General features: G+C 46.3%; 1 protein-coding gene across 1 annotated transcript in view; it reads left to right on the plus strand.

Annotated features, from left to right (window-relative positions):
- Nucleotides 1-229: 229 nt before the first annotated feature.
- The window catches only part of TRIM67 (tripartite motif containing 67), a 47,632-nt gene continuing 21,272 nt past the window's right edge, over nt 230-26,589 (plus strand). The window contains exon 1 of the mRNA XM_045783592.2: nt 230-1,479. Coding sequence (XP_045639548.2) covers nt 442-1,479 — 1,038 coding nt within the window. The 5' untranslated portion in view covers nt 230-441. The remainder of the gene's footprint in view (nt 1,480-26,589) is intronic.

A 26,589-nucleotide genomic window follows, 5' to 3' on the forward strand; every position in this document is an offset into this window, starting at 1 on the left:
AGAAGCTGCCCACCGGAGAAGAGGGGTTGAAACAGAACAGCTAGGAAACGGCAGCCGGGCCGCTGGTCCTGATGTGCAGAGGAGACGCGCGCCGCAGCCGGCGGCGGCGCTAGTGCTGATTCATCACCTAGAGCGCCTCACAGGCCATCACGAGGGCAGCCGACTGGCTCCGGACTCTGGCCGCAGGTTGAAGCCGCTGGCGCAGAAGCCTCGCGGGCAGGAGGTGAGGACCCCCTCCCTTCTCTCGCCCCCAGTGGTCCTAGGGCGGTGGCCCCAGGACAGAGAGAGGGGCGTGCCCCCGGGCTGTGAAGTGGTCATGCCTGTGTAATGCCCTCGCTTGCAGTCTCTCCGGTGCTAACCACGCTTGGTTCCCTCCGCCTGTCTCTGGAGCTTGGGTCGTTCCACCTCCCACCCTGAGCAGCTCGGTCTGCCCGCGCCGCGATGGAGGAGGAGCTGAAGTGCCCCGTGTGCGGCTCTCTGTTTCGGGAGCCCATCATCTTGCCCTGTTCCCACAACGTCTGCCTTCCTTGCGCTCGTACCATCGCCGTGCAGACACCGGACGGTGAGCAGCACCTGCCCCAGCCGCTCCTGCACTCCCGGGGCTCGGGGCTACCGGCTGGCCCCGCAGCGGCGCCCCCTCTGGACCACGACTCAGCTGCTGGCCAGGCCTGCAGCGGCGCGAGCGGTAGCGCAGCTGGCGGCCTGGGCGGCGGTGCGGGAGGTGGCGGGGACCACGCGGACAAGCTGAGCTTGTACAGTGAGACGGACAGTGGTTATGGTTCCTACACCCCGAGCCTCAAGTCCCCCAATGGGGTTCGCGTGCTGCCCATGGTGCCTGCACCACCTGGCTCCTCGGCCGCCGCGGCCCGGGGTGCCGCCTGCTCCTCGCTGTCCTCGTCCTCCTCAAGCTCTATCACGTGCCCGCAGTGCCACCGTAGCGCTTCCCTGGACCACCGAGGCCTGCGCGGCTTCCAGCGCAACCGGCTGCTCGAGGCCATCGTGCAACGGTACCAGCAGGGCCGCGGGGCCGTGCACGGGGCTTCCGCAGCCGCTGCAGTGGCCATCTGCCAGTTGTGCGACCGCACCCCGCCGGAGCCCGCCGCCACGCTATGCGAGCAGTGCGACGTGCTCTACTGCGCTGCCTGCCAGCTCAAATGCCATCCATCCCGCGGACCCTTCGCTAAGCATCGCCTGGTGCAGCCGCCGCCGCCGCCCGCTCCCGCGGAGGCCGCCTCAGCATCCCCAGGCTCAGCCCAGGGCGCCCCCAGCGGAGGCGGCGGCTGCAAGAGCCCGGGGGGCGCAGGAGCGGCTGGGGGCAGCGCGGCCCGCAAGTTCCCTACGTGCCCCGAACACGAAATGGAGAACTACAGTATGTACTGTGTGAGCTGCCGAACCCCGGTGTGCTATCTGTGCCTGGAGGAGGGCCGTCACGGCAAGCACGAGGTGAAGCCACTGGGAGCCATGTGGAAACAGCACAAGGTGAGAGCAGCCTGGGCAGGGCCCCGGGGGCACAGGTGCAAAGAAGAGGGTGCGAGAAGGGTGACTGGCCTCTTCTCCGAAGAGCTGGCAGAAGGCAGTAATTCCTTCCTTCCTTCCTTCCTTCCTTCCTTCCTTCCTTCCTTCCTTCCTCCCTCCCTCCCTCCCTTTCCTTCCTTCCTTCCTTCCTTCCTTCCTTCCTTCCTTCCTTCCTTCCTTCCTTCCTTCCCTCATCAGTCATTTAACAAACGCTGAAATGAATCCAGGTACTCTGAACTGGGTGTCGGGAATGGGAAGGGCATGGAAAGGTGACTTACTCGGTCCCTTTCCCCCTGAAATTGTATGATTCTACACAAAGGACACCCAGAATGCAGTAGCAGGGCTTTTTTTGTTCTCAAAGTTGACTTATAAATTCCCCCGACGGCCCTCCCCGATTTATGGCATCCGAAGCCCCCTTCCGCTGTGGAAAAAGATTTTTTAAGTGCAAGTGTTCCCATCCACCTGCAGGAAAATGTCTGATGCTTCCCCACTCTTGATTCATCCTTCCTGAAGGCAGCAAAGATTCTATCCCAGCCCTCAGTGAAAGGACACACTATTTCCTACAGAGCAGAATTCCCCTCAGCTTCCAGAGCAGAAATTTGCCTACTCTCTCAAGGAGTCTCCAGCACTTTCTACCCCAGAATGCCTCTCAGCCTAGAAGAAAGATATAATTCCTTGTGGGCCTTATTTGAGAATTTGGGTGTGTGCCCTTCTAAGAAGGGAGCATCATTTTCCCCCCGAGACTTTCTCTTGCTGGGACTCTGCCACTCATGGCAGTGGGAGTGTGGGGGCCCTGCAGATCAAGCCATACTTTGCTCTGCAGGCTGCAAGCCTTCCTCCCCAGTGACCTGCCTGGAGCTGCCACATCCCAAGTGAAAATGGAACAGACTCTTAAGGGCCAACTCGTGGCTGTCAAAGTGTCCTCAGTACCTGACACTGGGAGGGAGAATCCTCAAAATCAGGTCACATCCTTTTTCAGGTCCCCAGCCAAGAGTGGGGTCAGTTCTTCTAATGAACATTCACCTTAATTTTCTATCCAAAGGGCAAGCCACACAACTGGACTCACTGGCACCCAAGGTCGGTGATTCTGGCCCAGCAGAGTTAGAGTCCCTTACTTGATGACTCCAACTACATCTGCAAATTTGGACACTTATCATTCAATATCCTCTTTACGGTAAATTCTCACCCCCCAACGAGGCAGAAGATCTCCAAATGGCCCAACAGGAACTACATATTCTGCTTGAGGAGGAAAGACAGGAAAACAAGCAATTTGCCATGGTTACCTTGTATCATCCAACTGGAAATGGACAAAAAAGGTAGCATAGATGAGAAGAGAAGGGACTAACCATTCCTACTATAGATTTGTTATAATTAGTAACTATATAATTTCATCTGCTACAATGTGGGTGCTATTGTTGTAATTCAACATTTTCAAATCAGAAAATTAGAAAAGAAATGGGGAAAACATTAGACACCCACTTTGGAATGGGAAATTTGCAGAAGAGACATCATTTCCCAAATAAAGAAATCTTTGCAAAGAGGCCGTGATCAGTTACCAAGACAGGAAGTGTAGGTTCACATTCAGATTTCACAAGCTGTTACCTTTCACAGTCTAGAGGGCCAGAACTAATTCTAGGTGTTGCCACCGAAATCTTTAGACTTAGTGAAGAGTGAAAACCAACATGAATTGAGATGAGCATGCAATCTTAAAAGAGACTAAGACTCTTGCCAGGAAAAGTGAGTTGGATAAGGAGCTATGGTTTCAAGAACAAAGATTATGAAGGAAAAAATCATTGGTCATCCCTCCCTTGGTATACACAGTACTTTTAGAACGTTTCTATCCTCAACCAACCATGCAAAGTTATGAGGAAATATTGTAAGCACGTGTGATATTTGCTCAACAGAGTGGGAAAGTTATCTATGGGAAACAGGACTATGCAGAATCTGGTGTCTCAATTTTATACGCAATGCCACAGCTTCAGGGAACAAAGATATCCTCCCCAATCCGGAAGGAATGACGTGAGATACTTTTTAAGAATGAATAGAAGTTCTCCTGTTATCTTTTAGCAGGTGCTATTTTTTCTACAGAAAAGACAGTTGTTGAGTAGTTACTATGAGCATCTCAACGAGGGGCTAGGGAGCCCAAGTGGAGTGTTTGGTCTGGTTTTGTGGGCAGGCATCTAGACCTCCATTGTAAGGGTGGCTACTTTTGAAAGAGAAACTGAAACACTTGATTTCACATTCCCACAGGGACAGTTTAAGTTCTTCAGTAAAACTTGAAGTCTCTGTTGTTGTTATCATCCAAAAATCCCAGCAGCCATGACAAAGCCTTGTGGTAGTACCAGAACTAGATTTGGGACAGAAACATTTCCCTACACTCCTGTGCCTGCAGGAGGCTTCATTAAAGCCCTGCTCTAATTCCTCCCAAGCGTGACTGGAGCTTGCCATCTAATTAGTGATTCTTTAGCAAAGAGACATCTAAGTGACACTGAAATCTATTTTAAAACAAGGTTGATTATCACCTTTTGAAAATGGTGTAAAAACTTCAGGTTTGGGCTAAACACATTTTTATGTATTTAATTTCTTACTGAAGTATAATTGGCATACGAGATTCTATTAGCTTTGCATGTACAACATAGTGATTCCACATTTATATACATTGCGAACTGACCACCATGATACATCTAATTACCATCTGTCCCCATACAAAGTTAATACAATACTATTGATTGTATCTCCCATGTGCTGTACATTATATCCCCATGACTTAGTTATTTTATAACTGAAAGTTTGTATCTCTTAATCCCCTTCACTCATTTCACACACCCCCAAATCTCTTCCCCTCTGGCAACCACCCCTCTGTCCTTGGCATCTATGAGTCTGGGTTTTCTTTTGTTTATTTGTTTTATTTTTAGATTCCATTTGTAAGTGAAATCATATGGTATTTGTCTTTCTGTGACTTATGTCACTTAACATAACACCCTCAAGGTCCATCCATGTTGTCACAAGTGGCAAGATCTCATTCTTTTTTATGGCTGAGTAATATTCCTGTGTGTGCGTGTGCGTGTGTGTGTGTGTGTGTGTATGTGTGTATACATACCACTTCTTCTTTATCCATTTGTCTATTGATGGATCCTTAGGTTGTTTCCATATGTTGGTTATTGTAACACATTTTCAGATGATTCTTCTGGAAAAAGATTAATAATTTCAAAGAGCTCTGATATGAAGAAACAGTAGTTGTGAAAGACGGGACACAGAAGGGAAGCTTTCCAGGAGAGCTTTTGTCTTTTTGCCTATTGATCATGGAATTCTAATTTTCCTGAAGCCAGGGAGAAAGGATCATTGTGAGCTGTATCTCTTCCCTAGAGTGACACATCACAGAATGTCAACCAGTTCGTCCTGGGTGCACTCTTGCTGGGTGCAAATGGTCAACCCTGAATTAAAATGGGTAGAAATTGATTCCTGAACTGAGGTATAAAATGCTGGATAAACCCGTCTTTAGAAGTCTTTGGAGAACCCTGGAAAATAAGAGAGTATTAAAACAAAATCTCGTTGATACCCCAGGATTACCATTCCTAATGAGTCATCACTTCACAAGAGCAAAGGAAGTGATAAGGCCTAGAAATTTCAGGGAAAACAGGACCTCAGGTTACTCTCATGCCCTGAAGTTCTTCCAAAGGTCACTTGGCTTCTCAGCACCATGTCCTACCTTGTTTTATAAAAGGGATAAGGAAAGGCTTTTAGCCTTTAAAGCCTCAGGGGAAAGATTCCTCCATTAAAAGAAACAACATAAAGACAGAACGTGTAATCATAGCTGAACTAGGATCATAAGTACACTTATTTGGATATCGGTAGTACTTTATAGCCCAAGTAATAAATACTCACTAAGAATTAGAATTATAGGGGCGCCTGGGTGGCTCAGTCGTTAAGCGTCTGCCTTTGGCCCAGGGCGTGATCCCGGGGTCCTGGGATCGAGTCCCACATCAGGCTCCTCTGCTAGGAGCCTGCTTCTTCCTCTCCCACTCCCCCTGCTTGTGTTCCTTCTCTCGCTGGCTGCCTCTCTGTCAAATAAATAAATAAAATCTTTTAAAAAAAAAGAATTAGAATTATAAATGTAGAAATGTAAAAATTAAATATCTCCAAATTCTAATTTGGAGAGGAAAAACATTTCTAATGTTTTGGGTTTTTCTTGTAGAATTCTATCATACATTTATTTTGTATCTTTTTTCTTTAATAATACAATATAAGTATCTTTTCTGTCAGTTAATGTCCATCATTCGTGATGACTGCATGCCATTCCTTCATAAGGATTTAATATTTTATTTGATCAACACTTCAGTGCTGGGCTTTAGATTGTTTTCAGTCTTATGCTGTTATACACATCTTTCTACTTAAATCTATGCCTATACTCTTATTTTTTCCCTAGGTTAAATTTCTAAATATGGAGATACTATGTGAAAAGATATCTGGCCTTAAGATATTTGTTTAATGTTGCCAAATTGCCTTCCATAAAGTTTATACCTATTTTCTCCCAATAGAAAAATTATGTAAATAAGAAAAAATTCATGTAGACAGTGACCTTGGGGAGTGAAAATAGGGTGGATTATCTTGTGTCTAGTAATTGCTGTTTGCTATTTTCATTACATTATTGTTAGAGCTATTTTTAAAAACAGGATTACAAGTATCTAGATTTTTATATTTTTAACTACTAGTTGTAGATCTGCCTTCTCTCAAAAATTGGTTTGATCTGAGCAGCTAATTGCCCAAGCACCCCTCTTGATTTGAATGCCTGTGAAAAGACCGAGCCTTCAGAGCCTACTTAGGCACTTTAGAGTGGGGTTGGATGGGGGGAAAGAGAGCTCAGTAGAGAGACGTACCTGGTAAAACCCTTTGGGGAGGTCTGAGTGCTACCATTCAATGGCTGACTGTGGCACACTAGCAGCTGATTCTCAGCCCAGTGCTACTGAATGGAAAAGCATCAGGGTCCTCGGAGCACATGCCATGGAAATATGCACAATCTGAGCCAAAGTCTGGATTTTTGAGAATTTGAATCTTTCACCAACTCTGAAGTTCTCAGAAATGAAGTATGTATGCTGGCTTCTGTTCCATCTGACCCAAGTTGTCTAAGAACCAATGGCTGATCTGCTTTGACTTCTGGAAACAAGAGCTTACTCTGATAACTAAAGTCAACCACATCCTCTCAAACCATGCTCTATGTTAACATCACCATGTTTTCAAAGCCACCTGGGCTATATCCCAGCCCCATGCTTGGATTTAATTCCAAACAGGTTGGTAATTCTGGAACAATTATTAGAAAGAACCTTATGTTAACAACCTTTGAAAGATATGCTTTCCTCAGCACTCCACACATTTGGAAAAACAAAGTGGCTTTCAGAGAAGAAGGCAAAAACCCGTAAGCTTGAACTGTTTTACCTTCTTTTTGAAGACTGTTTATAACGATGGAAGGGTTTAGAATTTAGGAAGACCTTGAAGAACGAGAAAGGACATTACTAGTGGTAGATATACTTCATACTGTATGCTGTGGTGTCATTCCATGGTTGAGGTATGGTATTTTTAGCCTGCCGTGAGAGGTCCTTTATGTGGATGGATGTCCACGGTGCTGAGACTTGAGCTGTGGATGTCAACAATGTGGAGTGTTCTCGAGGGGAGCGTATGTCTTCATCTTTGAGACAGACTAGGGAAAGGGTTGACAAACTGTCACCCACCATCTGTTTTTATAAATAAAGTTTTACTGGAACAGAGCCCTGCTCATTTGTTTATATATTGCCTGTGGCTGCATTTGGCTACAGTGGCTGTTGGAAGAGGTGAGTAGTTTCAACAGAGCTCTGTGGACTGCAAAGCTGAAAATATTTACCATCTGGTCCTCTGTAGGGAAACAGTGCGCTGACCTCTGGATGAGGACCTATGACCACAGTGTAGTCAGCTGAGAAGCAGCGGCCCCAGCACCCAGGAGCTTGTTGGAAATATAGAATCTTGAGACCTGCCACAGTCGTAATTACTGACTCAGGGTTTGCATGTTAGTGAGACCCCGTGTTGACTTGCATGTACTTCAGAATTTGAGAAACCCTGGTGGGGGTGCTTTTTGGCACTGGGCCCGTCATTGTAACTGTGCAAGTCATCGGAGAAATGGGGCACCGCCTCAAGCCTGAAGCCGAGACTCACTACGTGGACTCTAGCGGGTCTGAGCAGATTGAACCCGGGAGACTTACTTAATTACTCTCGCACTAAACACAATCTTTAGGTTCAGCAAATTCTGTGTGCTGGGAGACAATGCAATGTTCAAGGACTGTGGGGCCCCGGGGAACAGGAATCTCTGAGGGGTGGGGGTCTGTGCAGAGCCATCTGAGCCCTTCTGGGCTCCAGTGTGGGTGTCTCTGGAGAAGGAAATGCTGGACAAATGCTCTTTGCTGCTTTCCTGGATTGAAGAGAAACAGGCTTACTGTTGATATCTCTGGATTTCCTTTTGATTTGCTACTTAGCTGTTCTATAAAGAAGCAGAGAGTGCTTTATCCACTCTTGAGCCAGTTTTTAAGGGCCTGCCTAGGGAGTGGTAGAGGTTGGAAGTATCAAAACTATGCAACCTAAAGGGGCAAGGGAGAATCCAGGTGACACTGGAGGGGAGGAGGGAGAAGGTGTGAATTCACCCCTCCCTGCTTGGAATTTCGTCTTGCAAAGCAAAAACTGCAGGATTTAGAAATTTTAATTCCTAGGATAGGCTGTTTCCGGCAGACATCATAAAGTCCAGCCTCCTCATTTTGCGGATGAGGAAACTAAGGCTCAGGGGCTTGCTACGGTTGCACAGCAAGTTGTGAAATGATTCTGTAAAAAGATCCTTTAAATTTCTTCATTGTACATTTTGATTAACTGTAAAAATGTAATAGAATGCTGTGTATGTATCTGAACAACAACAGAAGTGTAGAGCATCATCTAAAGAGTAATTATGAATGGGAGAAATATCCTAAAAGGTAGGGACAGAGATCGGGACACAACCCCTCTTTCATTCAACTGTAATGGAGCAGCAGAAAATGGAAGTAAATGGGTGAGGAAGAGACAAAGCATCGAGTTTAGAATAAACAGCATAAAAGAGTTTGAGGGCAGGAAGCAATGTAACAGGTCACATAGCACTGCCTCTTCATTTTCCAGGTGGCTCTAGAGAGGTTAAGAGGTTTGGAGGAGAGACCAACAGTAGGGAATCATCCAGAAGGGACAGAGACAGGTGAGGTGGGGCTGGTGAACTCAAGAGTGTGGAAGAGGTCTAAATGACACACATAGCAGACAGAAACATTGGCCCCTGCCGGAAGGCTGGGCCTTGGTCACATGTCATTTGAAAAATCTGTTCAGACAGTACATAGTTTTAAAAATGAGGTCAAGGTTGTGTTAGGAAAGTAGGCAAATATTTGTACAAATATTGTCCATTCTCTCAATCTTTGTTAATAATTTGATTCTGGGTGGTAGTAATAAAACCAGGAAACCAATAAAATATGAATAATCAGAAATGAGAGGCATCTTAAAATGAAAATGGTGGCTTATCATCACTCAATAAATTATGTGTTGCCATATGGTTGACTTCACCTATCAGCTGAGCAGTATACCCACATAATTAAAAGTAATCTCTAGTACTTAACTATGGATAACTAAAAAGTTGATGGTGCCTTTTGACCTTGAAGTCCTTTTTCTGAGCTTATGCTTCTAATGAGTATTTATTCTTCAATTTAACTAATTACTTATTCAATCAATGAGTAAATCTTGAATGTCTAAATCATACCAGGTACCATTCTAAACACTGAGGCCACAGGAAGATGTGTTCTCTTCCCACAAAGAGCATAAATGTAGTTCTAATAGAAAGGAGATCAACAAGTGCACAGATTAATTGGATAATTTCTGATATTGGATGATTTCTTAGTGGTTATTGAGTAATTCCTGATGGAAGTAAAATAATGTGGTAGAAAGGACCTGGTGGACTTCTTTGGGGAGAAGGTTGAAAAAGTGAGACTTGAAAACTGGATGAGAATTGGCCAGCCCTGCCCAGTTCTTAAAGCAGTGTGTTTCATATGGAAAACAAGAACCAGGACCCAGAGTTGAAACATGCCCAGTGTGTTTGTAGGACAGAAATGGGCCCCTGTGTTTGGAGTGTAATGAAAAAAAAAAAAAAAGATGAATAAGTAGCAGGAACAGAGAGATAGACAGGGAGCTGAGGACTCAGAGCCAGGTGGGCCACAATGAACAGGTTGGCTTTTATGTAAATTCAGTGGGACACAGGCCTTTAAGCTGGGGAGTGATGTTTATTTTTTTTTTAACTCATTCTAACTGCTGTTTACAAACTGCATAGTAGGGGGACAAGAGTGGGGCAGGAAGACCAACTGGAGGCTATTGGAGTAGGTTGGGCTATAAAGATGGAGACTTGAATTAGGAGAAAGACAGCAGTAATAGAAAGAAGTTTACATGTTCATATCCTGCTTGGGATTCTCTGAGCTTCTTAGATTTGTGGGTGGATTTCTTTTATTATTTTTGAAAAATTCTCTTTTATTATCTCTTTAGATAATTCCTTTGCTCTGTTTTCTCTCTTTCTCTCTCATCTCTGGAATTCCAATTACATATATGTTAAATTGATATTGTCCTACAGTTTTTAGATGCTCTGTTCTTTTTTCTTCAATCATTCCTCTTGTCTCTTTGTGTTACAGTTTCAGTAATTTCCATTGACCACTCTTCAAGCTCACTGATTCTTTCCTAGGCTGTGTCATATCCACTGATTAACACCTTTCCAGATTTCCTCTGCATTTTCTTAGTTGTCCTGCCCTTCTCCAGCAGTAGTAACCTTCAAATATTTTGGACCTATGACTGTTTCCTGCATCTTCCCCAGAAAGATAGGTTTTCTCTTTTTTCCCTTTCTCCAGCCACATGGGGCTTCACCTTGCTCAGAGTGTTGGGGTAGAAGGATAGGAGTTGCTTCTAGGATTTTGTTGTGGAAGGGAGAAGTGTCCTCATGGGGCTTTGCACCTCCCTGCAGTGACTGTCACATTCCTCTTGCAAGCCAACTTCTCGGGTGCAAATGTTTCCCTTTTTTAATCTAACGGTCTCTTTAGGTTATGTAACTAATCAGGTTTCACTTTTCCCTTCAGTTGCTAAAATGCTTAGAGCCAAATATTTGGTGCATACATAATAGATTTAATTATGTTACAGATTCCAAGACTTATTTCTGGCTTCATTTTATGTCCCCACCCTTCTCCTTCTCTCTTCTAAGGTATGCACTACTGAATTCTACTGCCTTAAATACCTTTTGAGATAGATTTAAAAAGAATCAAACAGTGGCTTGCTTGAATAAAACCAAAGAGAACAAGAAACCTCTGGAAAATCTCATTAAGATAGAACCCTGCTTCTGAGCAGTACTCAGTAACTGTTGAAGAAATGCGGCTTGAAAACATTCAGATCAAGGAACAGGGACCTTCCCAGTCACTGGGACATGTGACTGCTCCCTTTCAGCCCTGTATAATAAAGAGACTCCAAAATGACTGTGCCTGCCCTAGACAATAGGATCATTCACCCTATTTCACATCTTTCATGGGAACATCAGCACATACCATCAGCTTGTTAGGAGGTGTGATTATTACCTCTCAGATTGGTTTCCTTTACAAGTCTTTGCAGCTTATCGCTGACCAATGTTTGTCTTCCTCACAGAAGGGCAAGTCAGGGCACATTAAAGGCAAGAAAATCCTGCTGGGGGTGAAAGTGTAAGCAGCTGTGAGGGGCTTGAAATTTTAGCCTATGTACAGCTATCAAATTCACTTACCACAGTTTCATGGATGCAGGCAGAAGCCATGAGACTCCCAGGTCAGAAATGAAGAACAATTTATCACTCATAGCAAGAGCCGTAGTCAGAGTATCAGCATGTTTGTGCCACTTTCCTGAGTCCCCATTCACACTGGGGGGCTCACACTTTGTACCACTGGGTGATATGAAGAGGGCCAGATGCCACCAGCACACGTAGTAGGTTGTATCACAGGAGAGGAACCCTGAACTTGGGGAGCCCAAATCTTTTTGTTTACAGTGGGAGACACTTTGCTCCAGAAAGAGACAGCATCTCTAGCTTCCAAGATTATTGTCTAGACAAACATTCTTGGAAACGTTGTCCAGAAAAAAGAGCAATCTGTGCCTCATTGGTCAGACTTATAGAAATGAGAGACCCATGGGGAAGTATCTTCCTATACTATTAAAACAAAATTGAAATTGTTCCTCGAGGGATTTCTGCTCATGTACATCATAGGAAGTTACACAGGCCCCTCTGCTGCTTCTCTCCATTGGGATTCCCAGGCGTTAGAGCTATCTAGGTAAAACAGGCAGGATTCATGCTGTCATCTGCCATGTTTCTTGCTCCTTTGGGGTTTGCTGGGTGTCATGACGATGATGATGGTGATGGTGGTGGTGGTGGTGATAATGATGGAACCTCTGTGCTGGGGCCCAATAAAGTATGAGTTAAAGCTGCACAGTTAAGATACCTTCATTCCTGAGTCTATTTGTGTTTCCTCTAACACAGGAAGGACAAACATCATCCCATGGCTCTCTGTTTTATCCAATCAAAACATTCCACTGGGAAAGCATTCGTTGGGCACCTACTATAATTCACAGGCTGTGCTGGGGGCTGTGGGTACATATAAAATAGGCCACAGGAGAGCTCATAGGCGACTGGAGGAGCAGGATCATTTTATAACCAACCTAATGTACATTGAACTAATATTAAAAAGTGGAATGAGAGCCATATTTGAAATGTGAATGAACCAGTGAGGGAACAGAGAGGAGAAGATAGTTAATTCTGCCTGGAGTTTCAGAAGGGGAAGGGGAAAAGAGCAGTGAGGGGACGTTGAAGAGAAGATGATGTTTGAGCTGATGTCTTGAACGATGAGGAGTTTTCTTAGTCAAGAAAGAAAGAAGGAACTTAAACGTACAGCAGTGTGTGAGGTGTTAAGAAAGATGTTCAAAATCTAGTTCCTACTTTCAAGTAGCTTATTATCTGCTGGTAGAGTGCCAGGGATTAACATATATTCACTTGAAGGAGAGGAACACTGAGAAATATGATGCCATTTCTGATTTTTGTTTTTTAAAAAGGGATCTTCAATTACCCATTTTTTAGCATGTGAGACTTACTGAAAACACTGTAGATGTGGAGTGGTAAAAGAATAATGTGATAAATGAATTCCAGAAGCCACATTTAAGGACACATCTAGCCTGAAGGGCTAAGAAAGATCTAATGGTAGCTTTATTTCAATTTCAATGGAGAACCCTAATGGAAGATTCTTATAAATTTTTATCATTTCCCCACGTTGTTATATTTACCCTGTTTGCCAGTAAAACGTGGTAGCAAAAACCTCTGAACATTTCAGATTGCTTTGCTCAGTTAAGAGGATAAGGGTGGGAACAGAGGAGACAGAAGAAAAAAAAAGTGAGAAAGCTAGATGAGAAAAGAGATTCACAGGAGGAAGGAGGCAATGAAAGGGAACAGACCAAAAGGTTGATTAAGAGGACGATTCGGGCTTGGTCCTTAGCTCCAGTCATTAGATAGATGGGAGGTTCATCTCTCCACTGATGCACAAGAAGTAAAGAACGACACCAGAGTACAAGCAGCTGGTGCTGAAAGCGTATGGAACCAACCCTGAGTATGAAGGAGCATGGAGTAGGGAGTCAGCCCAACAGAGACATGAGGGAGGACTGAGAGAAAAGAGGGGAGGGGAGGGGGGTTTCAGACAACGGGAAGAATTTGGAGAGGTGAAAAGGAAGGAGATGTCCCAACAAAAAGGTAAATGTTCTTTTCTGTAATTTGGCCATGAAAAGAAAACTCTAAGACCAATTCTCATCAAAGGTGATTGACACGAAGACAATTCTATTTCAGTTACGAGTGACGGCAGTTGGCCTGATCCTAACAAAGCAGTTTGCGTTACTGGGTGATAGAGAACCTCACTTGCCTTTGCTCAGCAAATGGCTTTTGTACATGGGCAAAGTCAGGATTCTGGTCCCAGGCGTTTGTGCCCATGACGTCCTATCCCAGGCTTGTTTGGTACCATCCACGCATAATCAGAATTACTGTCTGGTCTCTGTCCTGTCTTCATGCAAGCATGGTCCTGGCTGTGCCCAATTTTACTTTTCTGCCAACTGGGTCTTCTCAGAGTCTTTATAGACACTCATTCTAATAATCCAGACAGCTTTAAAAATAAAATCCCATCTTGATTAGACTTTTCTTATTTATACCTATCAATGGTGTCTTGCAGCTAAGACTTACCAGGTGTCTTTCTTTATTTAACCAACTTTACACAGCACGTGCATAAATAACACTACACTTTGAACATCTGACAACAAGGACTGTGCCTTATTTATCCTTGTATTCACAGGACCCAGCACAGCAGCCAGCACCCAATAGGCCACGAGAAACATTTATTTCATAAAGGAATAGTGATAACACCAAAATGTATTCTAACAGCAATGCCACAGATGACTGTTTCAGTGCAGTGTGTGTTAATTCATGGTGAATCATGAAACAGAGTAATTCACGAAGTGGGGGGGGCATCCCAGCCAATGGCATGGAAAATGAGGGGAGGAGGGATTTTGCGTTTTTCTGGGCCCCTGATTGAAAAGAGCCATCCACACTCATTAGCATGGCACCCCATCTCTCATTATATGTGGAAGTGGTATCAGAAACAGTGAGCTGATCTACTGGCATCACAGAAGCTGGCTGGAAATGTCGGTGTGACTTTTCCCAGATGTTAGTATTGCTATGTCTTTTTTTTTTCCACTAAGTTTTTAAAACTTTAATTCCAATATAGTTAACCTACAGTGTTATGTTAGTTTCAGGTACACAGTATAGTGACTCAAGAATTCTATACATCACTTAAGCACTGCTACCTCTTGCCCAGAGACTAGGTTGAGCGGAAGTCTGCTAAAGTGATATTACTGAAATCTTTAGTGCTATGGACGCAGTAGAAACCAGGGAATAAGAAAATTCATTTCAGAGACAACAGTCCTAAAACTCTATCTCTTGCCATGGAATGACCTTGTACTGATGGGATAATGCCCTTGAAGAACTTAAGGCAGTGCGTACCTCATAGTAGGTGTTCAGTAGGGGAAAGCCACCACTGCCATCATTGTCATGGTTATTATTGTGAGGGTCAAGGCCGAGTGTGGTGTGGCAGGGCACTGGGGCAGAGGTCGTTCACAGGAGTCCTCCTGTGATAGGGCTGAGAGGCTGCGCTGTCCTCGGATGGGACCCCTTCACACCGTCGCATTAAATGGATGCCTAGAGAGATCCAACCCAGGATCGCCTGCCCCACGGTCCAGTCCCTCACTGGCTGAAGTAACGGGGAGGATGTGAATTGAAATCAAAAGGTTTAGGATGGGCTTGGAGCCGTGTCTTTGAGTCAGTTTCTGATGCCTCTGTGCCTCAGTTTCCTCACATTGGAAAGGCTGGTGTGGGACGAGGTGAGATGAAGTACCTTCGAGACACTCATTCAATATAGTCCCCGACTTCTTTCCTGAAGGTCCCAGGAACTTGACCTGCTTCCCCTTAGCCCGACCCCCATGTTTATGATGTGAGACAGACTGTGTGTGTTATGCTTCCATGCCGTGATACGTATGAAAGAGCATGTGGCAGGATAGAAGGGGACACAGAATGCATTTGCTTGCTAGGGCCGCTGACACAAATGATCACAAACGGGTGGCTTAAAACAGCCACAGTTTATCCGTCTCACTGCTCTGGAAGTCCGAGGTCAGAGACCAAGCTGCCAGCAGGGCCATACTCCCTCTGAAGCCTCTAGAGAAGGATGGGTCCCTGGCCTCTCTCCTAGCTTAAGGAGGTAACTTGGCTAATGGCTGTGAACTCCCATTTTCACATGGCCTTCTCCCCAGGTGTGTGTCACTGTGTCCAAACTTCCCCTTTTTATAAGGACATCGGTCACATTGGATAAGGGCCCGCCCTACTCTACTATGATTTCATTTTAACTTCACTGATTACATCCGCAATGACCCTAACCCCAAAGAAGTCACATTAAGAGATACTGGAGATTAGGACTTCCATGTCAGAATTTCTGTGGGACACAGTTCAACCCATGGCACACAATAACATTCATAGTCAGTCTGGATGGAGGAATGAAACAAAAAAGAGCTGGCAATGGAAAGGCAAAAGTCACAAATCCAGGCAGATTAAACCAACTGTTTCCTGAAGCCCTGAGAAAATATTCAGCCACATTGAATGGCTTTGCTCCTGATGCGGCAGAGACCAGGCTCAGGAACAGGTGTGGGAGTTTAGATTCCAGTTGTGGGCCAGGGGCAATGAGGTCCTGGGGGGTGGGGGTGGGGTGAGGGTAGCTGGGGGTGTAAGGTGGCAGCGCCGACATCCTCAGGGCCCTGAAGACTCCGGGCAAAGAATAGGAGAAGGACGCAGGAGAAGCAGATTTCATCCTTACAACTTTCCCATGAATCCTCACGATAAGCACCCAAAGTAACTATATTGAAAATCTTAACCATCCAGGGTTATGGTAAGAAATATTACTGCTTAACACCATATGTTAACTATACTGGAATTAAAATAAAAAAATAAAAGCAGCAACATATATAGTATTGCTGCATCAGGACATTGTTCTCACATTTAAATGTCCTGAATTAAAGATATTTGGGGGAAAGAGCATGGAGCTGTTAGTTTTCAGTTGTAAAATTACTTAGCAGTTCAGGGTGGAGATTTCAAATGTGATCTTAGTAACATGTTGGGTTTTTTTTTTTAACAGAAATAGCTTTATTGTTTTTTCTTTTTTTTTTTTAAAGATTTTATTTATTTATTTGACAGAAATAGAGACAGCCAGCGAGAGAGGGAACACAAGCAGGGGGAGTGGGAGAGGAAGAAGCAGGCTCATAGCGGAAGAGCCTGATGTGGGGCTCGATCCCATAACGCCGGGATCACGCCCTGAGCCGAAGGCAGACACTTAACCACTGTGCCACCCAGGCGCCCCTTTATTGTTTTTTCTGATTGCAAAAGAAGGATAATACTCATTGTTTAAAAAATTCAGACAATAGAAAGATGCAAAGAAAAATGTGAAAAATCAGCTGTACTCTTATAACTTACAATGTGTATCACACACACACACACACACACACACACACACACACACACACAATTACCTTAATAGTGGCTAGATAGATACAGGATAGATAGATAGATGGATCTCAAATACTTTCCTGCCCTAACCTGTACCGGGGACTCCTGTCAAATCCATTGCATTGAAGTCAGCAGCACGGAGGGTGGAGGATGGAGGAAGAAGGCAATGGTAGAAGGAGGGGTAGGTGACCCAGAGGAAGGAAGAAAAAAAGGCACACGTTCTGGTATGTTTTATCAATTTTAATTGTCGTCAGCAAGAAGTAGGCACTATAACCCCCAACATACAGCCTCTATAGAAGAGTAAGGACTCCCCCAAGATCATATGGCTAGTAAAGGGAAGCCAAAGTCAGCCTGACTCCAGGCAACACGTTGCTACATTTTGTTTTTTCTTCCAAGTACTTTCTGCTCTCCTTGTGGGATGGTTGTACTTCTTGCCCCATCCTCACAAGGCTGGGCCGTGTGACTCACGTGAGCCAATGACATGAGAGCTGAAGTCATGGGCGCCACCTCCTAGGAGAAGCACTTAGAGTCAGGATGTGTTTCAGCTGTAGCCATTGTTCTTCTCTCAAATGTGGGATGCTCCTTTAGCCGGATCCTGAAATGAGGAGGACGTGAAATTGAGTTACAGGTGACCTGCAGTGAGCACTCTATGTGAGCAAGAAGTAAATCTTTGCTGTTGGAAGCTTCTGAGCTGTGGGGCGGGGGTGGGAGGGAGAGTTTGTTATGACGGCTTCACTAGCTTACCCTGTCTGATACAACCACACTCTTTCCACTTCCTATCTTGCGTCTCTCTTCTGAGCCTTGCCCTGTTTCCTGGTCAAAATATTTCTCTCTTTTCCTTTGATTGCATAACACTGAGGAAACACTTTTAAGTTTCGTGGTGTCCTCTACCAGACTCATATTTAGGTTTCTTTTTAGTCTTGACTTTTTTTTTTTTTTAATTTGGGCTTTTCCCCACAATCCCTGAGCTAGGGAGAAATAGATATTCTCTGTCACATATACAACTCCTGGAACAGGGCATGCTGTCCAGAAGTGAGTATAAATTGCCTTTTTATCTTAAAAGGGTTGTTTTTTATTTGAGAGAGATAGCACAGGGTGGGAGGAGCAGAGGGAGACGGAGGGAGAGAATCTCCAGCCCGCTCCCTGCTGAGCATGGAGCCCCACGCGGGGCTTGATCCCAGGACCCCGAGATCACGACCTGAGCCAAAACCAAGAGTCAGACGCTCAACCAACTGCGCCACGCAGGCTCCCCCAAAATTGTCTTTTTTATTACTTTGGTTTTCTTTGAACTTCTTTTCTCTGCCCTAAACCTCTTTCCGGTTGGTTTCATTTTGTTTCACGTACTCTACTATGGTAGAAACATGAATCTAGCAGTTCCTAAGTTTAAAAGTGATAGTTGAGAGAGTTAGAGAGTTAGTGTACCTCAACAAGCGTATTCTCCTCATAGTATCTCTGTGCTTGATGACGAACGAGAACCATATAATCCTTTTTTATAGCGAGTGATCCCAAAGAGTAAGAAGGGAAATTGCATGACCATTCTAATATCATATTGCCTGTCAGATTCAAAGCTAAGATAGAGATCCAGTCCTTGCCTCCGATCCTTGGTTCACTTTTAAACTTCTCTGTCATTTATCTAATAAAAAAAAATTCATTTATTCAACAAATACTTATTGCCTCTACCCTGGTAGTTCATACAAAGATGAAGCAAACGGAGTCTCCATCTTCTAAGACCACACAGGCTAGCAGAAGAAAAGGTAAATGCATGACGACAGGGTAATATGATAAGGGGTGGGGAGGCATGGGCGCCCACAAAAGGTGCATCTCCGTAGACTCTGGGGGGCAAGACAACGTGAAGGAGGGACACTTGAGCCGAGTTTTGAATGACGACTGTGTGCACTGGCAAAGCAAGGAGGAGGGCACAGCAGGTGCAGAGGCGCGAAGGTGTAAGACAGCCCGACGGTTGTGCTAAGGTGGTTTGTGTCTGGAAGGCGGGACCTGCGGCTGCCATTGCCTGTTCCCTGCAGTGGGTACTGACAGGCCCAAGTCCCAGTGGGGCATGAATTTTCCAATTATTCTGAGTCCCTGGTTCCTGCACAGGTGCACTTCTGAGGGTCATTTGGCACTCACTGACCCCCTTATCAGCGTGAGAAGGAACCATGTGCCTGCAGGTATATCTAATGATTGGAAGCCACTTCCCGGTGATACCCACCACCAAGTTGCCTCTTCTTATGTTTGACCTCAGCATGACATCCTAGCAGGGAAGTGTGGCTGGGGGCTCTGACATCATCGATATTGGCAGCTTCCAGATTCCAGCTGCATGCGTGAGGGCAGGAGTTCACGGAGAACAATTAAGCTGTCAGCATTTGGAGATGGGAGCTGAGTCGCGGTGAGGAAGGAAAAGAAGCCTCACCATCTCCGTAAGGGTCACACTCGTCAAGGTGCAGCAGGAATCATGAATTATAACCTAGCTATCTTTGTGTTTCTTTGGCCTCCTAACCACTAAATCAGTTAGAGTTCTTTGTTGCAAACAAAAGAAATCAACTCCGGTTAACTTGAAGAGAATTTATTGGAAATAGAATACTTTTTTTCTGAGCACTCGCAGAATCAGTAGGAGTTTTGAGAAAGTGTAAGAACGGTAAGCCCATCACCCGTGTGTGGTGCCCTGTTCTCAGCTCCTCACACGGATGAACTTGCTTAATAACACTGTAAGGTAACTACTGCCATTATCCCCCTTTTCATGGTTGAGAAAAATGGGGAAAGGGAGACGTGAAATGATTCACCCAAGCTCACGGAGTATGTGGGTCAGAAGTCGAACCCAGCACTCAGGCTCCAAAGGCTTTTCCAAATGCCAAGAAGCAGGATCTGCAGGAATGGGCTGCCAGCAGGAGTCTGGACAGGGAGCAATGGAACAAATGCTTATTCTTCTAGGTCTCTTTGTCTTTGCTCAGTTTTGAGTTCCAAGAAGCTGGCATCCTGCTGGCATAGATCAGGGCATGTCTTTGCCCCCCGTGGGGGTGAAGGCCATGTATCAGCACCGATTCCATTCCCTCCAGACTGTGGCAATTTCTCGAAGCAAAATGAGAGTGCTCTTATGAGGAAGTGGATGGCCAATAGGAGGAAAACTCTGGTCCCTGGGATTTCTGGAGAAGCCTCTCTGGAGTCTTGTTAGTAGAGTGCTGGCCCTGAACCCAGGCCTTTCCATGAACCTGAAACAGCCCCGCGAGGTGTGTGTCGTACTCCATTTCCCAGGTAAGGGCACAAGAGCTCAGAAAATTAGGGCTCGTGCTCAGACCCTGACTCCCAAGTCCACTTCTAGGGGTCCACTCGGCAGGGCTTCTGAGCACGTGGCCAGCAGGTTGGGGAGGGTTAGCTTCTTCTGCTCACAAGGCCTCTGTTAGCAGGAGGCTGAACTGTGACCTGGGGAGCAGAGCATCTCAGTGACAGTCTCCCATCTACCAAAGCCCAAGTGTCTGGCTTGGTGGCAATGATCTCTCTGCAGGAATTTCTGAGTCCAGCCAGCCGACGTGTAGCTACACTGCATCCATTCCAGATTCACATAGCCTTTGTCTGAAACCTCTCTGCAAGAAAGGAGCCTCCCCTTCCCCTGAACCTCCCTCCAACTCACCCACCTCCTTTGGAAGGATCTAAGGGGAAAAAAGGAAGGAAGTTGGAAGGGTGTCTGGCTCTATTTTTCTCATTTGAAGTGGGGAAGAATCTAAAATCACCCAAAGGAGTGGGTCTCAGGGGCTCCCACCCCTAGGAAGAGGCCACAAAGCTGAGATGAGCCAGACAGGGCAGGCCGGGAGGTGAGGCCACGTCAGGAACAAGGCATCAGAGCTCTAGAAATAGAACTTCAGTCTATGGTTGTGCCCCTGGGCCCCACCCAAAGGAGCCAAGACTCATCCCTGCTTTTCTGCTGCCCCAGAGCCCATGGCACTGATTTGGTCCATTCACTATTCACAAGTGAGCAATTCATAGACACTAGTGAGTGTCTGTACTGTGCAGGCACAGTACTGGGGACACAAAGAGGAATTTACTGCTCACTCTGGAAGTCCTGGGCCAGTGAGCGACACCAGCAGGTAGACAAGTAACTGGATCTCAATATAGACAGTGATAAGGACTAGCCCTGGGGGAAAGTGAAAGGCTGAGGGAGAACAGGGGAGAAGGGGTCCCACAAACACATGGACTCTCAGAAGACTTCATGGAAGAGGAGAACTAGGAGTGGGACTTGGGCACGCCGAGCAGGACTGAAGATGGACATCATCAGTGGAAGTGACCTCACCCCAAGCGTGGGCCTCTGAGGTGCAGACACTGAACATTCCAGTGATCACATGCAAGATGAGATTGGAAAGGCTAAGGTTGCCAGGTGGGGCAGGCTGGATAACGGCCCCCTAGGAAGCCCCTGTCCTAATCCCCAGACCTGTGAATATGTGACCTTATATGGTAAAAGGGACTTTGCAGGTGTGAGGAGTTTGAGATGAGGAGATGGTCCTGGATTACTCATCTGGGTCTGATGTCATGATGAAGATCCATGTAAGGGGAGGGAGAGTCCAGAGTTAGTAGGAGACCTGAGGACCACAGCAGGAGGCTGACTGATGGAGGGAGGATCAAGAGCCCAGGGGTGCATGTGCCTCTAGACAGTGATAGAGTCAGGGAAGCAGATTCTCCAGAAGGAACCAGCCCTGCTGACACCTTGATTTTAGCCCTGTAAGACTCCAGAACTGTAAGAGAATAAACCCAGTATTGATCCAGGCCACTAAGTTTATGGTAACTTGTCATAGCAGCAGCAAGAAACTAATACACCCTAAGAACTCACAACCAGGGCAACTGAATATGTCCGGGAACTCAAGGAAAGGAAGATCCCCCCAGAGGATTCTCAGTAGGATTCTCCTATTCTCTTATTTTGCATCAGCTTGGGTGGGGGCAGTAAGGGGGCGGTGGGATCTTCATAGATACAGTTCTTCAGTGCGGACATGGCAGTCCACTGTGGCAGCAACCTCCATCTAGAGGTTCTGGGTTTGGGGGGACTCACAGAACAGAGCACTGGATCAGCATCTAGAGCCCCATTCAAGCCAGAAACACAGGAGTCAGTGGGGACAGAGCTGATCCTCTATGCTGTCTAGACTCAGGGCACCCCCCCCCAAATCTGGGCCACATCCACTGGAAGGAAGTTGCCTGGGTAACCCCTGGTTGCTTAGTTCTTCCACCAAAGATATTTTCTGCTACTGGGGGCGCAGAGGTCCCCTTAGCCTCTGACGCACAGTAGATGCTCCCCTCACAGCAAATACTGGTCCGATCTTTCCCTAAGTGGACTTACACCTAAGGATACTGTCTCCTTAGCATCGGTCCTTCACACCCTGTGGAACAAAGTCTCTATGACCTGGCCCCTTTGGGGTGGGCGCTGGGTCCTGGAAGCCAACTGGGAAGGAGGGATCTTATGGAGTCAAGGAATCTGGGAGGTCTCGCTGCCACTACCTCACTGGGGAGAGGGGGTATCCCCATTGTCATCTTAGCACCCTGTGTGGGTCAGTCCCCTCCCCTCTCCCAGGACTTCCATGCACCTGCCTGTCCCTCTGAGTTGTCCCCCAGGAGTGGAATGCTAGATTTTCCAGTCTCTGGCTCTGTCACTATATCTGCTTCAATAGTTCTAAGCCTCAATTTAGGCCAACCATTAGGACAGTTTTGTTTATGTGGTTACTGAGCTCTTGAAGCCTGTGGCTAGCAGTTTGGAGAAGACTGGAAAACAGCTGTTCTCTGCCAGCTGGAGAGGGGCTGCTGCTATAGGACAGGGCTTCTCCAGCTGTTGGCTGGTCACTCAGAAAAGGGAGAGAGCAGGACTAGGTGGAAGAACGCTTGGTCTCCAAGCAGACACCAGGCATGGAAGGACATCAGTATGTCCCACTTAGTATGACGACATTTGGATGGATCAGTGGTGGCAGTTAACTAGAAAGAGTTAATACCCAGAAGTCATGCAAAGCATCTTGATCAGCAAGGTAGGGTCAGACTGCCAGTGCCCAGTACCATATGGGGCTCTATGCCCTAGAAACGGCAGGTTCAGAGCGGCCACATGGCCATTTTAATTATGCCCAGCATGTGGGAGAATTGTCTTGCATAGCTCAAGGGAGCTAGTCAGACGAAATCTAGAACAAAGTCAACTCACTGACACAGATATTCATGCAGCTCATTCTAGGTGTAAGGCATGGTGCTGCCCACGCAGCACGCACAGGGCAAGCTTGCCAGCCATCGGGGGCCTGAGATTGGCCAACAGGACAGGAAAGCTAATGTGCTTCTGGGCCACCTGTCTCAAAGACCGTGAGCTATGTGCTAGAAGCCAGCCTTGTCTGAGAGCAAAGGGCACACTTCATTTGGGGAGGGTAGCAAAAGCTTTGGGAGGAGGTGGCATTTGGGAAGCGTCTTTACAGATGGACGGGATGTTAGCAGGCAATAGCATGCAAAACGTGGGCCAGAGAGCTTATGAGGCAGAGGCCATCACAGGCACCAAGGCAGCGAGGACAGAAGCCCAGGGGTGGCCGAGTCTGTTTTGACCAAAAGGTGGAAACCACATGGGCAGCCCTCAGAGGTGACGCTAGAGAGGGTGACAATATCCAGAGCCTTGGACATTGAGTAAAGGGCTGGACCTTGATTCAGTGGGGAGTGGAGAATGTTGGTGAGAAGGGAAATGCCATGATCAGAGCTGCATTTGAGAGACAATGATCAGGAGGGGACTTGGATATGTGTGATTCAATTTTCTGGCATGACCTTTAGGTGGTGATCTTCAGCATGTAATCAGACATTGCCCCCACATTGCATTGAACTCAAAGCCCTGCCTATGGGCACTAATAGTTCTACTGGGGGCCTTGCCTTTTCTCATTTAGTGGTGGAGTCTATGGTGCTAAAAGGAAGGATTCCCTAGCTCATGGGAAAAATGTTCTTCCGACTTTAGTGATGATGTTAGATGCATACAAATAGACATTGTAATAAGATGGGTCTTGGGGTGCCTGGCTGGCTTAGTTAAAGGTCTGACTCTTGATTTCTGCTCAGGTCATGGGATCAAGCCCCGCATCGTGCTCAGCACTCAGTGTGGAGTCTGCTTGAGATTCTCTCTCTTCCTCTGCCTCTGCCACTTCCCTTACTTGTGCTTTATAAATAAATAAATAAATAAATAAATAAATAAATAAATAAATAAATAAATATTTTAAAAAATAATCACAAGGGTCTTATTCGTCCACTTCCTTCAAGCCTATGGACAATAGCTTCCTTGAGAGGGACACTGAGTTTCTAGAGCCTTTACAATCAAACAAGAATGGCTTCTCATAAGCCGTATGACCTTGGGCAGCTTCACAAAAGAAACATTTAATGAGTGTCCACGGTGTGAAAGGCACACTACCCATACAGGGTGTGCCTTCCACCATCTAAGGGAATACACTAGCCCATTTGTGCACTCCTTGAGAGTCACCTTTCACCAGAAGCTCAGGTTCTCTGCATGTAAAATGAGAGGCTGGACTGAGCCATGTCTAGATCCTTGGTTCTAACCTCCGGCACTCCTGCCAGGTACCCGGATGTGAGAGAACAAGGACCAGGTTTAAAAGGAAGCAGCTTAGGAGCTCGCACAGAGACCATGAAAACATAGGAGAATTCTCTTCAAGGCCATTTGAACCCAAACTATAATAGATCCCAGTTAGGCAACTTATTTTTTTGAAGATTTTTATGTATTTATTTCAGAGAGAGAGAGACAGAGAGAACAAGCAGGGGGGAGGGGCTGAAGGAGAGGGAGAGGCAGACTCCCTAGTGAGCAGGAAGCCCGGCGTGGGGCTGGATCCCAGGATCCTGAGACCAAGACCTGAGCTGAAATCCAGAGTCGGACGCCTAACCAACTGAGCCACCCTGGCATCCCCAGTTAAGTAATTTAGGTAAATTCATGCCGGCAAAATGCCACACCAAGTGGCTTCAACAACAGATTCATTTCTTACTGTTTCAGAAGCTGCAAGTCCAAGATCCAGGTGCTGGCTGAGTCAGTTCTAGTGAGACCTCTCTTCCTGCCTTACCGATGGTCGGCCACCCCCTGACTGTGTCCTTGCATGGCCTTTCCTCGGTACGTGTGCAAGAAGTGAGAGGGAGTAAGGTATTTCTCCTGTCTCTTCCTCTAAGGACACGAATGCCATCATGGGAGCTCCACCCTCGTGACCTAATTACCTCCCAAAGGCCCCATGTCCAAATATTGCCACATTGGGGGTTTGGGGTTCAAAGTATGGATTTTGGGGGAACACAGACATTCAGTCCTCAGTAATTCATATATGACAGACCTGGGTTGAACAATTAAAGAGGATTTTAGGAATGCTTGGGTTAATTTACTAAGGATAATCGTAAGACATCTTTGGAGATAGAGGGGTTATTACCACCCTTCCCATCTTATAGGGGAGGACACTGTAGAACAAAGAGACGAAGATACCCAGCTAACCAGTGACAGAGCCAGGATTTGAACCATCCTAGCCCAGAGTCCTCATGCCTCATGCATTATAATGCACTGTACCACCATCCAGGATGGAAGATGGGGGCCCTGCGTACCTAGAAGCTTCTCCTTGGAGCTGCTGGTGAAGATGTGATGTTAGGCCAGGCCGGCCGTTGCTTTGACCCAGCTCAGAAATACTCGCATTGTTAAGCTGTCTGTCTACATGCACAGGCTTTACAGAAATGTAATTCTAACCTTCAAAGAATAGGAAAACATAAAATGCAACTTTTTGATTCTGATTAAAATCCATTCAGTCATGGGGTGCCTGGGTGTCTCTGTCAGTAAGGTGTCCAACTCCCAATTTTAGCTCGGGTCTTGATCTCAGGGTTGTGAGTTTGAGCCCCACATTTGTCCCCACCCTGGGCATGGAGCCTACATAAAAAAAAAAAAAAACCATTTAGCCATGCATCATTATATTGTACACCCGAAACTAATATAACACAGATGTTAACCACGCTGGAATTAAAATTCTTTAAAAATCCATTCAATCATGAAAAACATTCATCTTCTGCCTGGATATTTCCTTTCTTTTCAAGAGTTTGGTATAGTCACCATCCAAAGAGACAACACAACTTATTCTCATTTCTCAGACTGCAGGCTCTTCTCTCAGACCAGAAAGGGACAATTTTCAGTGTCCACTGCTAGTACTCCAAACAGTCCCCGTGGAAAAGGAGAAGCACATGTTTTAAAATAATAATAATAAAATAAAATAAAAAAGGAAGCAAAATACAATATGCTGCAAACCCCTGATACATAGGCAACAAATAAACCATTTGCCTCTTGAGAAATGATCTCCGCCTTCACCCCAAAAACCTCTGCTCCTTTTCCACTAGAACACCCAGGTCCAGCTTCCACAGTGCTGTCCCCTGGGCAAGTAGAGATGATTGTGCCCATTTCACACATGGAACAATCGAGTTCAAGAAAAGTACAAGTGTGTGCTTGCAGGACATCCCCTAATGCCCTCCCCCTGGCACTCACACTGCCATCAGGGGTCCTTCCATGGAGAAATAGGAGACCAGGGTGCAGGAGCCCTCAGGCCGGTGAGCACATCGCTGGGCCCCGGGATGGTTTGCTCTCAGATAGCCCCTCCAGGGGACATTGAGAAGAAGGGGCGGGAAAGATCAGGCAGCAAGGCTGGTGGGCCTGGCCGCAGTGCCTATTCAGCTGTGAGATTATTCCCCTTTGAGCTGGGTATTGGCTTAAGGTCACTGGTGTCCTTCAAAACCACTCTGTCCTTGGGCTCCCTGCCACGCTCCTTGCTCTACTTGCCAAGGAGGAAGCAGGTGCACGGGCCCTGCAGTGGGTTGGGCTGCTGGGAGGCTGGCACTGGCTGGCTGGAGCGGGGACAGAGCCGGCTGGAGGGTGGAGGACCCTCACTAAGGCGGCCTCTCAGGGCTTCTCGCTGGCGAAGGGG

The sequence above is a fragment of the Ursus americanus genome, chromosome 6, assembly GCF_024610735.1.
Source record: "Ursus americanus isolate L20-20 chromosome 6, mUrsAme1.1.p, whole genome shotgun sequence".
NCBI lineage: Eukaryota > Metazoa > Chordata > Mammalia > Carnivora > Ursidae > Ursus > Ursus americanus.